Below are 17,050 nucleotides of genomic sequence, written 5' to 3' on the forward strand. Positions count from 1 at the left end.
TGCTGAGAAGAGAATCCTTGCAGAGAATTTTACCACTATCTTCTTGAATTCATGTTTATGTCTTGTTTTGTTTTCTTGCAATTTTTTTTCTTTTGATAATGTCTGTTCATGGTGGCCAGGTAAATAGAGCAAAATTCCAGAATTGTTTAGTCTTCTTTTTTTATGTGAGATTACATACCTATTATGAGATCACCCACTAACTTTCAAAAACCACGTTGGACAACAATCTATCTCATAGTCCCTTTTTTGAAATTTTACCTTGACTGCAAAGTCAAAATACATTTTACCTCATCATAGTAAGACACCTGTACTAAGGAAGAGACATGGTAGTTTAGTTAGTGGATTCCACTATGCAGCTGTCTAATTTGTCTTCCTTGATGGTGCCCTAAAACCATAGACAATTTGTTTTATTCTTTTGAGCCCACAATTGGAAACATTTCTAGACAACTATGGGAAGTATGGGCATGGAGACAGACAGAAAAGCAAGAAGAGAATCCCTCAGTTGCTATGAAAAGAATTAGAACTGTCTGTGCTGACAAAAACGAGACTCGGGGTAAAACCTCGGTCTTCACAGTTAGGAAGGCTTCTGTTCCCTTGAGGAGAAAGAGGACTATACCCCCTCACTGTGGGGTACAAAGAGCTTGGCTTTCAGGGAGTGTTTCCCTGAGGAAAGAGCCTTTCTGATTGTCTAAGTCCTGAAATGCCACGGTGGGTCTAAACAACACTGATGAACTTCCTTTTGCCAAAATTTTATGTGAATGAAATGGTTTAGTGGTGCTGTTGTCTAAGAACAGAGAGCTAACTGATAACCTCACGAGGTTTCCTCTGTCCTAAATAAAGACGAATTTTTTGATCAGCGTGCAAGAACAAGAAGCCATTTGCTTATCATTTATAAATTAAACTATAGCCTAGTTTTAATTTAGTATAAACTTGAAGAAAATAATTTTCATAAACTGCTTGTGGTGTTAGTGACTTCATTCTACTTTGGAAATGCTATAGATAAGGCATCTATTGCCATAGTAATAAAATTTTAAAGATTGGCTTTTTTTTTAAGATTTTTTAATATATTTATTTGACAGAGAGAAAGAGAGGGAGAGGGGGGAAGCAGGCTCCCTGCTGAGCAGAGAGTCTGATGTATGGCTCGATCTTAGGACTCTGAGACCATGATCTGAGCCAAAGGCAGAGGCTTAACCCACAGAGCCACCCAGGTGCCCCTAAAGATTGGCTTTTTTGAAAAGACAGCTCTTCGTTCAGTACTGATGGTCCAAAAAAGCTCTCTTAATAAACATATAAATGCATATACAGACATACACAGTACAATATATATACTATCTTATCCCAAATTAGAGTATGAAGTAATAAATATTTTCATCTCAATTTTAAGTATGTTTTTGTAACTTGGTTTACTTTAAAAAAATAAATATGTATTCAACTGGGAAAAATATCAACTTACTGGGAATATGGAAGAGTAAACAGAGATCCTTATATTTCTAGCACAATTTAAAGCAAAGAAAAACCAAAATATTTGGTAAGTTAATATTTGTCAAAATTACGAATTATTTGGGTTTTTAAAAATTAATATAAATATTTAAATTGATATTTACTAAATGATAACTTGAATATTTACATGCCATATTGTATTATAGTTAATAGAATACATAATTCATCAACTCAGTGAACTATTTTATTTTTTAAAATGTAATTGAGTAAATTTTGTACATTAGAATACTTTGATCATACCTATTAAATTTTTAGTGGAATCAAGAGTTCAATATTTAATAAATAATATTAAGTAATATTAAGTGATAAAGTTTATAATGGCTCCTTTTTTTTTAGTATTGTTGAATTTCTGAATTTTACAATTACATTGTTTTCCAGATTAATCATAGTAATTTTACCTTGCCTGACTCATGCCATAAATGACCTACAGACAATGTTAGGCATGTTAGTTGAAGTGGTCCCCAAAGCCAGTTAACTTTGCCTATCATATGGCTTAATTATTTAAGTATAAAGCAAGGTTCAAGTAAAAAGATTTTGGAAAGAAAGAAAAAAGGAGGAAGAGAGGTAGGGAGGAAAGATGAAAAAGGAAGATAAAAATAGAGGGAAGAGAGGGAGAGAGGGAAAGAAAGAGAAAACACTTTTGAAAACAGGCAAAGGAAAATCCAAATAATTTTAGGTATTGAGTTATTGCTGCATGTAATCAAATAAAATGCACTGCCTTCATGGTAAGGGTGATGGGGGACCAATGAGAATGGCTCAGGTGGGCTAACCATGCCACAGGAGGCTGCATCTTCTTTATGTGGTAGAGATCTGTGGAATAACAAATCATAGAATAAAAAAATTCATGACATACACCTGCAGTCTTATCTGTCATGACCCTCTAGGAAGGGCCTGGATGTTCTGGAAAGCAAAATATGTTAGGCATGTGGGAGGTAACACTTTAGAATACTGAAATTTGTTCTCTTTTTATCAGTTAAAGGCGTAATTCAAAACATACTATGAATACGTTGACTTTGTGAAGAGGGCATGCCAAGTCTAATGAAGACACTTTAAGTTTCTGGATAACTACTTTGCGACTGGAGCAAGGGTTTTAGTTGTACTACAGATGGAGTGGGTGCTGAATTGAACAGAAACTCTGAAATTTTGTCTTGAAACAGTTTGGGCTGTGATGTTGCTCTTTCTTCCTTCACTCCTCTTCATGGGACATGTGCTACAGAACTCTCTGGGCAGTACACAAACTAAGCAGGATTTACGAGAGCATGTTTCCCAAGTAACTTTGTTCATTCTCATGTTGAAGGACTGTTGCCTGTAGGATATCATAGATAAATGGTCATGTTGGGTTCAAGTATAAGGACCTGTGTTGTAGTATGAGTGTGTTTCATTTGAGTAATAATGCTGACATGTACTAGCTGAGGAAATTCAGAAATGTGCTACCTTTAAGAGCCTTGATTGTCTTTGCATAAGGTATGGTTACTAGTCATACCAACTCCCGGGTTTCTTGTAAGCATACACGTGAGAACACATGAAATGCATGTTATTGGATAATGTAGTAAAGCACACAAATGGAGCACTAACAACTCCTGCCATTATCATTATTTTTTTAAATGTATTTATTTTTTGACAGAGAGAGGGATCACAAGTAAGCAGAGAGGCAGGCAGAGAGAGGGGGAAAGGAGGCTCCCTGCTGAGCAGGGAGCCAGATGTGGGGCTCGATCCCAGGACCCTGAGATCATGACCTGAGCTGAAGGCAAAAGGCTTTACCCACTGAGCCACCCGGGTGCCCCCATTATAATTATTTTTTAAAAAAAAAATTTTTAGATTTGAGTATGTTTTACACACAATGTCACACAAGTCCAGTTGCATGGCACAGTGATTCACTTTATACCTTATGTTGGGCTTACCCCAAGTGTAGCTCCCATCTGTCACCATAAACACTATTACAATGATTCTATTCCTCTCATGCCTTTCATCCCCATGACTTACTCATTGCACAATTGGAAGCCTGTGTCTCCCCTTTGCCCATTTTGCCTTCCTCAACCTCCTTCCCTCTGGCAACCATCTGTTTGTCCTCTGTGTTTATAGGTCTGATTCTGCTTTTCATTTGTTTATTCATTTGTTTTGTTTTTGAGGATCCACATGTCAGTGTATCATATGGTTATTTGTTATTTCTTATTCTTACTTATTTCACTTAGCATAGCACCCTCTAGGTTTATCCATATTGTCACGAATGGCAAGATCTCATCCTTTTTTGTAGTTGAATAATATTCCAGTATATAATATAGAATTACATCTATCAGTGGACATTTGAGTTGCTTCCATATCTTGGGTATTGTAAATAATGCTGCTAAAAACATAAGGGTGCATATATCTTTTTGAGTTAGTATTTTCGTATTCTTCAGTAATTTTAATAGTGGAATTGCTGGATCATCAGGAAGCCCTATTTTTAATTTTTTTGAAGAGCCTCCATATTGTTTTCCACAGTGGCTGCACCAGGTTGGATTCCCACCAACAGATCATGAGGGTTCCTTTTTCTCCAGATCTTCACCAGCACTTGCTATTTTTTTTTTTATTTAAGCCATTCTGACAGGTGAGAGGTTAGATCTCATTGTAATTTTGATTTGCATTTCTGTGCTGATGAATGATTTAGTACATCTTTTCATGTGTATCTGGCCATCTATGTCTCTTTGGCAAGTGACTGTTCATGTCTCCTGCACATTTTTAATTAAATTATTTGGGGGGTTTCTTGGTGTTAAGTTGCTTAAGTTCTTGATATATTTTGGATACTATCTAACCCTTAATTGATTATGTCTTCTGCAAACATCTTCCATTCAGTAGGTTGTCTTTTAGTTTTGTTTATCCTTTCCTTTGTTTTTGCAGAAGGTTTTGTTTTGATGTAGTCCTGATAGTTTATTTTTGCTTTTGTTTACCTTGCCTCAGGAGACATATCCAGAAAAAAAATGTTGCTACAGTCAATGTCAGAGAAATTATTGTCTGTGCTCTTTTCTAGGATTTTTATGATTTCAGGTCTCACATTTAAGCCTTTAATCGATTTTTATTTTATTTTTATATATGGTATAAGAATGTAGTCCAGTTTTCCCAATACCATTTGTTGAATAGACTTGTTTCCATTGAATATTCTTTTTCTTAAAGATTTATTTACTTTAGAGAAAGAGAGGGAGCACACAAGCAGAGGGAGGGACAGAAATCCTCAAGCTGATTCCCTTCTGAGCACAGAGCCCAAATCAGGGCTCAGTCCCAGGACCCTGAGATCATGATCTGAGTCAAAACCAAGAGTCAGATGCTTAACCGACTGAGCCAGCCATGTTCCCCACCCATTGCATATTCTTGCCTCCTTGGTCAAAAATTAATTGACCATATAACAATGGTTTATTTCTGGGCTCTTTATTCTGTTCCATTGATCTATGTTTTTGTGACAGTACCATACTGTTTTGATTTTGATAGCTTTGTACAGTATATTTTGAAATCTGGGATTGGAATGCCTCCAGTTTTGTTCTTCTTTTTTAAGAGTGCTTTAGCTATTTGAGGTCTTTTCTGCTTCCTTACTCATTTTGTGATTGTTTGTTCTCGTTTGGTGAAAAATATTTTTGGTGTTTTGAGAGAGAGTGTATGAAATTTGTAGTTTGTTGGTAGTATGGAAATTTTAATAATATTTATTCTCCCAATCCATGAGCATAGAATACCTTTCCATTTGTTTGTGTCGCCTTCAGTTGCTTTCATCAGTGTTAAAGTTTCCAGAGTATTCCTAGGTATTTTATTGTTTTTGGTGCAGTTGAGAATGGGACTGTTCTCTTTGTTTCTCTTTCTGCTATTTCATTATTAATATATAGAAATACAAAGGATTTCTGTATATTGATTTTGTATTCTGAGACCTTATTGAATTCATTTATCAGTTCTAGTAGTATTTTGCTGCAGTTTTTACGGTTCTATATATAATATCAACTCATTTGAAAATAGTGGAAGTTTTACTTGTTCCTTACCAATTTGGTTACTTTACTTATTTTTTCTTGTCTACTTGCTGTGGTTGGGACTTCTAGTTCCATGTTGAATAGAAGTGGTGAGAGTGGACATTCTTGTTCTTATTCCTGATGTTAGGGGGAAAGCTCTCAGTTTGTGGTTTATATTTTTATATCTCAGGGAAGGTTTATATTTTTAAAGATAACTTCAATAGAATAGAAGCAGAAAGGCAATTAGGAGTCCACTGCAGGAAACAAGTGCATAGAGATGAGAATAATCTACATCAGGCATGCATTCATTGAGCTATTAGCAGGACTTCAGGATGGTTTGGTTGTAGAGTCCAAGAGAAAGAGAAGGGTCAATGGCCACCTCTAGGCTTTCAGATGTACCAACTTGGTAAAAGGTAGGGCCATTGATCTAGTGTGGAGATGGTGCGCTTTTGGGAGAGGAAATCAGGATGCTGGTTTGGGATATGCTGAGTTAAAAACAGAACATCTAAGCTGACCGTTATATATATATTACTTTGGAGTTTAAAGGGGGAGTGTAGCTGGAATGTAAATGGGAATTATAAACACATAGAAGTTGTTTAGAGGCACAAGACTGGAAGAAATTGCAGAAGCTGAAAATAGAGGTAGAGAAGGTAGATATTCCTGTGACTGAGTCTTGGGAGTGCTTTCCTTCATGGTGTCGGTTCAGGTTTTTGATCAAATCTACCACATACCAGCTCTGTGCCCAAACTCTTTACTTCACCTGAGGGGTGACTTATGCACAGAGAAGATTATGTAATTCCAGTGTCACTTCATGTAATTCAAAATAAGACCAAAGTAAACCCTAATGTAAGTAAGTCAGTTTTGACTATTTTTTGTAGTCTTTAAAAATGTATCAAATATTAATTTCCTTTTTTAATGATTTTTTTAATTTAACTTTATTTTTTCAGTGTTCTAAGAGATTTAATATCCCAATTTATCTTGTTCTATATCTGGGACAATTCCACATCCTTTAACTCCCTATAAGCCTCAAGTTCATTAACTAAAAATAAAAAATGGACGGTTGAATCTACATGTATCATCTTTAGTATAGTTCTTGGACATAATAAGCATTCAACAAATGTTAGCTATCATTATTTTACTATTATTACTATCATCATCATTAGTAATGTTTTCCTAAAGGATTGTTGTGAGGACTAATTTATTTATGAAAAAAACCCACAAAACTAGCATGTTTAACAGCACAGAGCAGCTGGTAAATAGTTTTGTCTCCTCCACTTCCATACCCATCCCTCCACTTTACAACAGACCTCCATGCTCCATCATTCTCTTAGTGTCATAGTTCAAATAAGCACGATAAAAGAACACCATTTTTAATTGTCTCAGAAGGTAAAAGAGTAAGCAGACATGGGTTTTAGGTCAGGTGAGACTCCTATAATTAAAGGACAGTGGAAGAGAAGACACCCAAAGCAACATTAATTTATTCTGTCACAGAAATAATTTTCAATAACAGGTAGTGAAGATACTTCATTGATTCAGGGGCAGTCATCTAAAATAAACAGATTCTGCTGTATTCCAGACCTCGAAGTGTGAGTGCTAAATACAATTTTTCACTTCTAGACGACCATGCATTTTATACATCAGTTTGCCGCCATCAATACCCTTTGTTTTCATTTTGCAAAAGTGAATTAATAATATATGATCTCATTTTAGGGATTGCCCGCAAGCCGTGTGAGGTACAGAGTAGATGATGCCCAGTTTCCTTATCCTGCCAGTATTTTTGACGTAGAAGAAGATTCTGGAAGAGTAATAACCCGAGTCAATCTTAACGAAGAGCCTACAACAATTTTTAAGGTCAGTGCAATGCTTTCCTTACCATTATCTGTTTGATATTTAACTTCTGAGAGTACAGTTTAACAGATGACCGTACATGTTTCCATTTTTCTCCTTTCAATTTTTTTTTAAAAATTACAAAATAATATATATTTTACCAGGAATATACTTAGAAAATATAGTTAAGCAGAAAGAAAAGAAAAAAAAAAAAAAACAACCACCACACACAGAATTGATATTTCACATTTTGTGGATAACTAGAATTGAGCAGTTTAATATCTATCCTTATGATGACATTCCATACAAATGCAAGTATACACGTGTGTGTTTGACACTAATATGATCCTATTATTCATACTGCTTTTTTTAACTGAGTAATATATTGCCCATGACAGTAAATACTGTTAATGGTATTATTTTAATGGTTGAATGATGTTCTATTGTATGAATGTGCTATTATTTTTTTTGTCTTACACTTTGTTGTTGGATTTGATGTTTCTAGTTTTTGTTGTAATAATATTTGCTGTTGTGAAACTCCTTGCACAAATATTATTTGCCACCTCCTTGATTTTCTTTTTCCTTAAGATAAGTACTGAGAGGCAAGATTATTGGGTCAAGTTTATGTACTCATGATAAGTTCTACTTCAGGAAAATTTGAAATATTACTACCCTTCGTTATTATCATAAATAATTGTTTTATTAAATGTTTGAGTGTTTCCATTTTTGTAATTCCTTAGAATAATTTTTTCATTGTGTATAAAACCTTTGACCCTCCATTGTGGAAATGCCCTCATTCGTTAACCTCGCATGTGTCAATGAGTACTACACCTCACATGATCCTAGCACTGTTGGGAGCAATTGTTCTCTTGGTTCAGTGTTAACCCAAGGGTAAAACATGGGCCCAAGGATGATCCTTAGTTATGGTTTCGTCTAGGTTGAACTGGTTTAAATTAGTAGCCTGCAGGTTCCAAAATGACATATTCCAGAGAAACACATAATATTGTAAATATTTAACATTTCTTAAATAGAAGCATTCTTCTTGATATAATGTACATTATCAAAAAAAGAGCAATTATAAACAATGCTGTAGTAATAAATATTATTACTTGAGACATCTTGAGATGAAAGCTTTTCTGCAGTTTGCATCATTTGAACAGTTTCTACTATATGGTATGAACTTGGTTTTATATGTTTTTAAGAGAGTGTATCTCCAACTCTGTTAAACTGTAAAGATTTCCAGTTTTATCCTCCGGAGTGAAGTATTTCTGCCCTGTAATCTTGCAGACAATTAATTCACAGGAAAAATTAATTTCTTTTTTGTAAGGAAACTAATTAGCTTTTTGCTATGAATGTGACTGAATTTAACACTTTTTAAATAAGTGTTGGTGCTCATAATGGCCTGTGTTTTTGCTGTGGGCACCAGTGGGACTGTGGGAGAGAAATCAGTTTAATCATTGGAGAGATGTAGTATCACATACCTGTTTTACTGGAGTGTTTTATCATAGCGTTAGTAATTCCACTTCAAGTTTTCTTGTCTAGGAAATTAAGAAAGAAAGAAAGAAAGAAAGAAAGAAAGAAAGAAAGAAAGAAAGAAAGACAGAAAGAAAGAAAGAAAGAAAGAAGAAAAAAAAAAACACCCAACTGGTGGGATTGTTGTGAAGAGCATGTGAGAAGATAGGTAACATATCCCAGCAGTCCAGTAACTGCTCTATGGAAGACAGTGAGAAAGTGATCATTGCTCCCCCTCCTGGAGCCAGGCAGTCCAGTGATTAAAAATGATGTTTTACTTGCTTCTTGCTAATCCTCTTTAACATGAATCTTTATTACTTTTTAAGTTGGTGGTTGTTGCTTTTGATGAGGGTGATCCTGTGATGTCCAGCAGCGCCACAGTGAAAATTCTCGTCTTACATCCTGGAGAAATTCCACGCTTCACGCAAGAGGAATATAGGTACTGATTTCTATCTGTTTTTGTAAAATGTGCAAAGGTTTTTGTGTTGCTCTGTTTTGGCCTTTCAAAACTGAGGTGATTTGAATTGATCAATGACATGACCTTCTAGTTCTCATTTAAGTTTTTCTAAATTAGCTTAATATTATATTTGTTTTTAATGGTAATATAGTCAAAATGATAATTTAGTCTAAAAATATCAGTTTAGTAATGCTTTCATGAATAATGGAGCCTTTAAAAATAATTAATGTGTTGGGGCACCTGGATGGCTCAGTTAAGCATCCAATTCTTTTTTTTTTTTTTTAAGATTTTATTTATTTATTTGGCAGACAGAGATCAGAAGTAAGCATTGAGGCAGGCAGAGAGAGAGGAGGAAGCAGGCTCACCGCTGAGCAGAGAGCCCTATGCGGGGCTCGATCCCAGCACCCTGGGACTGTGACCCGAGCCGAAGGCAGAGGCTTTAACCCACTGAGCCACCCAGGCACCCAAGTATCCAATTCTTGATCTAGGCTAAGGTCATGATCTCAGCATGGTGAGATCGAACCCCTCGTTAGGCTCTGTGCTCAGCGTGGAGTCTGCTTGTCCCCTCTCCATCTCCCTGCTGGCTTCCTCTCTCTGTCTCTCTCTCACATAAATAAATAAGTAAATAAAATTTTGAAAAAAAATGCAGTCTTTGAAAAATACAACATTATATTTTGGGGTTTAAACTGCAACTAATTATTAATCTCAATAGCGAGAAGTAGTAAACATTTCATTTCTTGTTATTGCCAGATAGATACATAATTTGACACAAATCTACAATGATTTTTTCTCATATAATCAGCGAAAGAGAAAGAAAGAATGTATGTGTGTATGTGTTTATGGGTATGATATATATTATGTATTATAGCTATAGAGCTAGTATATATACTGTCTTAAGTCAGGCTGCCATAACAAAATCCCACAGACCAGGTGACTCCAATGGAAATTTGTTTTCTCACAGTTCCAGAGGCTGAAAGCCTGAGGTCAGGGCACCAGCACGGTTGGGTTGTGGTGAGAGCCTTCTTCCTGGCTTGGGGACAGCTGTGTCCCTGTTGAGTCCTCATGAAACAAAGCAAGCTCCCTGGTGTCTCTTCTTATAAGGGTGCCCATCCGAAGATTAGCCCCCCCCCATGACCTCATCCAAACCTAATTACCTCTCAAAGGCCTCATATTCGAATACTATGCCATTGAGGGTTAAAGCCTTCAACATATTGATTTTAGGGGGACACAGTTCAGTCCAAGCACGTGTATAGATACATAGATAGATAGATAGACCAATAGACAGATATTCTTAGGAAGTGTAGAATTTATTTAAAAAATAATAAAATTAAATGTACTGTATTTTATGATTGCTTCATGATTGCATATGAGTGAAAAATTTTATAATGCTTTCCTGAAAAATATAGAACTTTCTTTCATGATATTGTTTTAAGTGAAAACATGAATGTACATGTATTCGAATGTTCAAACCCATAAGAGATAGTTTCCCACACATATTTGAAGGAGACTCGCCACATACTACATATTTACCATTTCCTTATTCTGGACATAGCATTAAACGGCATCCTGTCCTGGAGCTCCAGGGGTTCACAGCCACACATGCAAACTAAACATTGTCTGAACAGCACGATATAGTATGAAGACACAATGATAGGAGATCAGTGCTGAACAAGTATGTTGGGGAAATACCTTACTAGATTTAAACACACATAGTTTTAAGTTGTATCTTGAGAAAAAAATACAGCTTAACCACTCCACAAAAATATGAAAGGATGTTCCATGCTGAAGAATTAACATACATACACATATGAATAAACAATATGGGAGGATGTACTGATTTCCAAGATATTTTGGTAGTTTAGTCTATGTAGAGACAAAGTAGACATTATGTAATGTTATTTGAGGCTCAAGAAAAATGAAGATTTCACACAATACTTGATCATATTCTAAAATGTGGATTTTTATTGTTTTGATAACTGTGGTGTTTGGTTTTTTTTAAAGATTTTATTTATTTATTTGACAGACAGAGATCACAAGTAGGCAGAGAGGCAGGCAGAGAGAGTGGAGGAAGCAGGCTGCCTGCTGAGCAGAGAGCCCCATGTGGGGCTAGATCCCAGGACCCTGAGATCATGACCTGAGTCGAAGGCAGAGGCTTTAACCCACTGAGCCACCCAGGTGCGCCAACTGTGGTGTTTTTGTTTTTGTTTTTGCTTTGATAATTTCTAAGAACTTACCAAGAATTGTAAGTTTCAAAGCAAGGACAAAGCTATGGAGAGAGGAGGCAGGTGATGTGTCTGGAAACATTTACTACAGTGAACCAAGCAGTGTTTTCCTTTTATAAAATGCTGCCTTGGGCACTTGGGTAGCTCAGTTGGTTAAGCATCCCACTCTTGGTTTCAGGTTAGTTCTTGATCTAAGGGTGGTGATCTCAGGGTCGTGGAATTGAGCCCTGCATTGGGCTCCATGCTCTGTGGGGAGTCTGCTTGAGATTCTCTCCCTCTGTCCCTCCCCCTGCTCATGCACTCTTTCTGTCTCTCTAAAATAAATAAAACCTTTAAAGAAAAGCTTCCTTTGCAATATTCAAGCAATAAATGAATGTAATTTTACCAGAAAATTCTACATAACACATATGTAAACTCTATTTAAAACAGTAAGAATTCCTGGTCAGTCTGTTTGAAAGGCCCTTTTCTTCCTTCTGTCCATTGTTACCAATACCTTCCTCTGGCCAGCATGGCAACCTGTGAACCCCAGTTCTTTGCTATGGGACATGCAGTTTTCTGCTTCTAGAGACCTTCCCTGGATGTGTTCATGGTCCCTGGATGTGTTCATGGCTTCTCAGGAACCAGAATGAACATAAACTCCCTGTGTTTCTCACCGTCTTACCTGGATTTGATGCTCACAAAAAATGTACTTACTATTTGGGGTGGGTCCAGGAATCCCTCAGATCTTCAGCTGAACAGAATTCTGTTCATCCTGTACAGTCCTTCGTCGGAAGCCCCAAAGAGAGAATAAACACAGTAAATGCTGTCCCCTTTCTCCTGGCTTTCGTGCGCAGCTCATTTCCTATTATTAGCTGTAAGCCTCCAGACTTCTGTAGCACGTTGCTTATTAACTCTTTTAGCTAAAATACTGTGGCATTCAGGCCAAGGTCATAGATCTCATCAGGGCATTGCTCATTTAGCTTTCTTTTTAAAATTGCCTTTATTTATGCCACTTTTAAAAATAAAAATGTTTTGTTCAATGAATAATTTACCATTTCGTACCTTCTTTGCAAAGAACTATCAACTGCAAATAGATTCTATTAATAAAGTTGTTAACTTAGAGAAGAAAAGAAAACTGCCAATTACTTGGTGCTAAAATTAAGAGGAGTCACAGGAGCACATGGGGAAGAATTTTCTGACCTTCCAGAAAAACATTTCTAACATTTGCAAATAGTGCCCTTGACTGTTCTGGTCCATTTGTTACTCTGATACATAAAAGCAATTTGATATCCTTGTTGCATCTTATAGTTTATGAAGAAAGTCCTCAGAATTGACTTAATTAGCATAATGGATTCAGTAGGACTTGGGCATTGAACAGGATTGTTTTCTTTTTTATAAGATCCTTAGAAAACTTGAATAATAAAAAAGTCATATCAAACACAGGCAGAACACACTCTATTTTGAATAAGTCCCAATAATTCAATGTAAATGTTCAAGGAAGTTTACATTTGACCTGAAGTATGGAATGAACTATTTAAAAAAAAAAAAAAGATAAGAGACCTAAGGCTGATCTTCATTACCTCTCCTTGCTCTTGGAGATTTTTGACATATATACCAGAGTCTGGATGCCTCCCGCTCCTTTCTTCGTCCTCCTGGACACGTAGCTAGATTTCATTCCCCAGCCTTGCTTGCTAGATAGAGCCATGGGACTGAGTTCTGAACAATAAAATGAGGAACACGACGGTCTGCACTATTCCCTGGCCTGATCTAACCTTTGCCTGTATGGACAGGTGAAATGGAAAACACACCAAGAGACCCTTGGGAGCCATATGTTGACAACTGTAGGAATGTGAGAGAAGCCCAGGCCTCTGAATCACAGATTGGGAAAGTGCTACCTAACTAGGAATGTCCTAAATATACATAATTTTTTTTTTCAAAATCATTTACTGCTTCGGCTAAATACACATAAATCCCAGAGATGCTGCATATGTTATGGGACCTCAGTCCCCTTGCGCTGGAGTCCAAGGGTGGCAGAATATGCCACTTGGACATAAGGAGTATTTTGAGCTGAAAGTGCTTAAAAACACAACACCTGTAAGAAGGACATTCCGATCTCCCCTTTTCCTCCCAAAAGCAGGACCTATAAACTCATGTGAAAAATGCTTTCTCTGTACCAGGAGGAAAAACACATTCTTTAATGAGGAGTCAAAGCCAAGAGAAGCGATACAGACAGGCCTTGTTAAAACAATTCACAGCTCACTTCAGCCTCCTTCTATAGTTTACTTTTCCACAATGGCCTGTCTCTGTTCATCCTAACACAAAAGTATGAAGGTTTTGCCATTTCTCTGGCTCTTCATTTTCTCACAAGGCCTCTCCTGTCACATATAACTTATATAAACATAATGTTTTCTCCTACTCATCTGACCTATGTCAGTTTAATACTTAGACCCAGCCTAAAAACCCCGAAAGGGTTGAGGTAAAGTTTTACTTCCATTACAAAATTGCTCCTGGTGGAATCTCATGGGATCATTCTGGGGGCAGAGGGGACACCAAGCTATAAGCAAGATTTCTGTCCTTGTTGTGGTTGGAAAATGCTCATGGTTTGCAGATGGAAAGCAGAGATCCACGGTAAGGGATCTATGACAAGCGGAGATACATATGTTCGTATCTTGGGAATACCTTCATTCCAATAACGACTCTTGAATTCCTTAGGAAAAACTGGTTTTCAACAAATGACGAGGTGTGAAGAAAGCCTCTAAAGATAAAATATTCGTTCATTGTAGAATATTGAACTGGATTCTTAAACTGATCACCTCCCCAATCCAATTTTCTTGTGTTTGGAATGGTATATCATTAAATCTCTAAATCTTGGTTAAAAGGATTAAATAGAGTAGGTTAGGCTGGGGTAGAAAGAAACCCTTGTATTATAATAGTTTTGAGAACAAAAACTCATGTGTTTTTACTCACATGAGAGTCTAAACTGAGTGTTTCAGCTGGTGGTAACTCTTCACACAATTCTTCCGTGCTGTCATCAGCAACCCAAGCCAACTTAGCATCTTCTGTCCTAAACATCCTGTTTCAGAATTATCCCAGTGATTGCCGCGTTAGTCCCTGGAATGGGGCCAAGGGCAGAAAATCCACAAGCAGAGATTTCCTGAAGCAAGTGAATTAGGGCTTGCAAATTTCACCTCAGCTCAAGTTCTTTCCTGAAACTCAAGGCAAATGGCCACAGCCAACTCTGAATGGGTGGATGAATTCTTCCCTTGCTAGGCAGCTGTATCTCATTTCCACCTCTCCTACTGGGGAAAAAGGGAAAATAGTATGGGTGGATAATTAGCACATTAAACATGTAGTTTCAGACAAGTTACAGGTTTTCATCACTGCGGTCATCTTAAGATGACTTGAGTTATGTTAAGAATATACAAAATTGGTTCCATGAACCCATGGAATAGTACAGAAATATTTTATTCTTAAATATGTATTGGTGAAATAGATTGCCTTCCTCTTAAAGTAGCAAGAGAATGCATACCTTTTTTTTTTTTTTTTGGTTTGTTTGAATTCAAAGAAAATCACAGATGGACGTTTTCGAATGTTTTAAGTTATTTCTAGTGATTTTAGCATATCAAATGTTAGTATTACATATTCCCAGCCAAACCTTTCTAGACTTCAAGATAACGTTTGGTTATCTGATTATAATTCATTACTCTATCCATGTTCCGGAGAAGTATAATTGTCTTGCTCACAAGGAAAAAGAAAGGGGGGGAAGAAAAGGAAAAGGGGGGTGTAAGTGAAAGTTATGAGGTGTAAACTCACTTTGTGGAGACCATCCAAGAGATCTGAGAGGAAACATTTACTATTTGGTGAAACATTTTCCAATGTACAGGTTCTACATAGAGAGAAAAAAATCCATTTCTCTCTTTCCAGAATTAAAAACGTTTCAATATTGAGCTATTGTAATTGCCTTGTTGCTGGAGTGCAGAAATAGACCTATCATTACCTTTTCTAAAATTATAAAAGTATAAGTAGGAACCAGCAAATAATAAACATCAGAGTAAATCCTTTAATATTTACTAAAGGGAAAGTCTCCTTGACTGCCAGCTAAGTTTGTGATGACAGATAATTAGCAGATTAGCTAACCAATGTGAAAGCAGCCATTTAACAAAAAGCCAAACCCTCCTTTCACATATTGTTATGTCTCTCTTTCCTATTCCCATCTAAAAACTTCCTCACTCTCTGCTAATGGTTCTTTGAAAAAGAAATAATCCAGCTTGTAAAATTATTCAAAGATTTTATAAAAGACCACCCTGTATTAAGGGAAGTAATTTAGCCTGTCAAGACTAGAGGAGAAATTTCTCACATTATTTTCTTATTTTTAATTTTAAACATTGGAATACTTTCTATGTGTTGAAATAAGATTTGATTTTGTTTTTCCTCAAATCTTGTGAACTGAAATTGTTCCCTGATGGGCCAACTTCAAGTAATTGTTAAGTGAGGGAGGAATCTCATAATGAGAAAGCTATTTACCCCATACAGATATATGTGTACTTTTATAATGGCCAGACTTACAGTAATTCTTAAGATAAGTGTGTGCCTATTTCTCTTTGGTCCCTTTGGTGATTGTAGTACTTGAAACACTTATTTTGTTCATTTCATGACCTCTTCAGTCTCTCCTTGAGTCATTTAATTAGGTTAAATGGAAAATTAAGACATCAGTTTTCTTCATCTTTTTGTCATTGGATGAACACCTAATTTTCCAGAAAACACTGAGTTCTTCTCAAAATTTGTAGAATATATAACTCTTCAGACTTTGTAATATTACAATTATAAATAAGCATTATAAATACAATTATATATAAGCATATACATATATATAAATACATACATATACATAAATACAATTATAAATAAGCATTCATATTATTTAGGAGCAGACACACACCCCAACATTTCACAATTGTAACAAATTTCCATTTTCATGCATCATTCCTGTTTTATGTGAGTCTTCCAGATTATCTTTTTGACAGACAAGGAAATGTCAGAAGTTTTGGTCACTTAGAGTTTGCATACCTCAGATCATCATTCTTCATTCTTTTTTCTCCCTTTCCTTGAAACAAATTTCTTAAAGAGTCAATGGTATCTCTTAATCCTTGATTGTTAAAATACCTCTCGCTTCTCAAAAGTCTCTTCAGCTGGACTTCTTTAAGTCCAACTCTTAGCCCCTACCTCACATAAATAATAATTAGATTTGAGTCATTACTCTTCAGATGATTAAGTATCTCTATGCCCATATGCAAACTCATATCTTAATTCAAACCACTTCCCACAATCTGATTCTCATTGTAAGCAGGAAAAAAAAAAAAGTAGCTTAATCTTTTTTTCTTTTTTAAGATTTTATTTATTTGTCAGAGAGAGAGAGAGAGAGATCAAGAGAGCGAGCACAAGCAGGGAGAACAGCAGGAAGAGGCAGAAGCAGGAACCCTGCTGAGCAGGGAGCCTGATATGGGACTTGATCCCAGGACCTTGGGATCATGACCTGAGCCAAAGGCAGATGCTTAACCAACTGAGCCACCCAGGTGTCCCAGAAATCT

General features: G+C 36.3%; 1 protein-coding gene across 1 annotated transcript in view; it reads left to right on the forward strand.

Annotated features, from left to right (window-relative positions):
* The window catches only part of PCDH15 (protocadherin related 15), a 1,265,671-nt gene that overhangs the window by 1,081,779 nt on the left and 166,842 nt on the right, over window positions 1–17,050 (forward strand). Inside the window, exons 24-25 of the mRNA XM_032845308.1 lie at window positions 7,176–7,316; window positions 9,131–9,243. Of these exons, the coding sequence (XP_032701199.1) occupies window positions 7,176–7,316; window positions 9,131–9,243 (254 nt within the window). The remainder of the gene's footprint in view (window positions 1–7,175; window positions 7,317–9,130; window positions 9,244–17,050) is intronic.

The sequence above is a fragment of the Lontra canadensis genome, unplaced genomic scaffold, assembly GCF_010015895.1.
Source record: "Lontra canadensis isolate GAN:19392208 unplaced genomic scaffold, GSC_riverotter_1.0 scaffold162, whole genome shotgun sequence".
Taxonomy (NCBI): Eukaryota; Metazoa; Chordata; class Mammalia; order Carnivora; family Mustelidae; genus Lontra; species Lontra canadensis.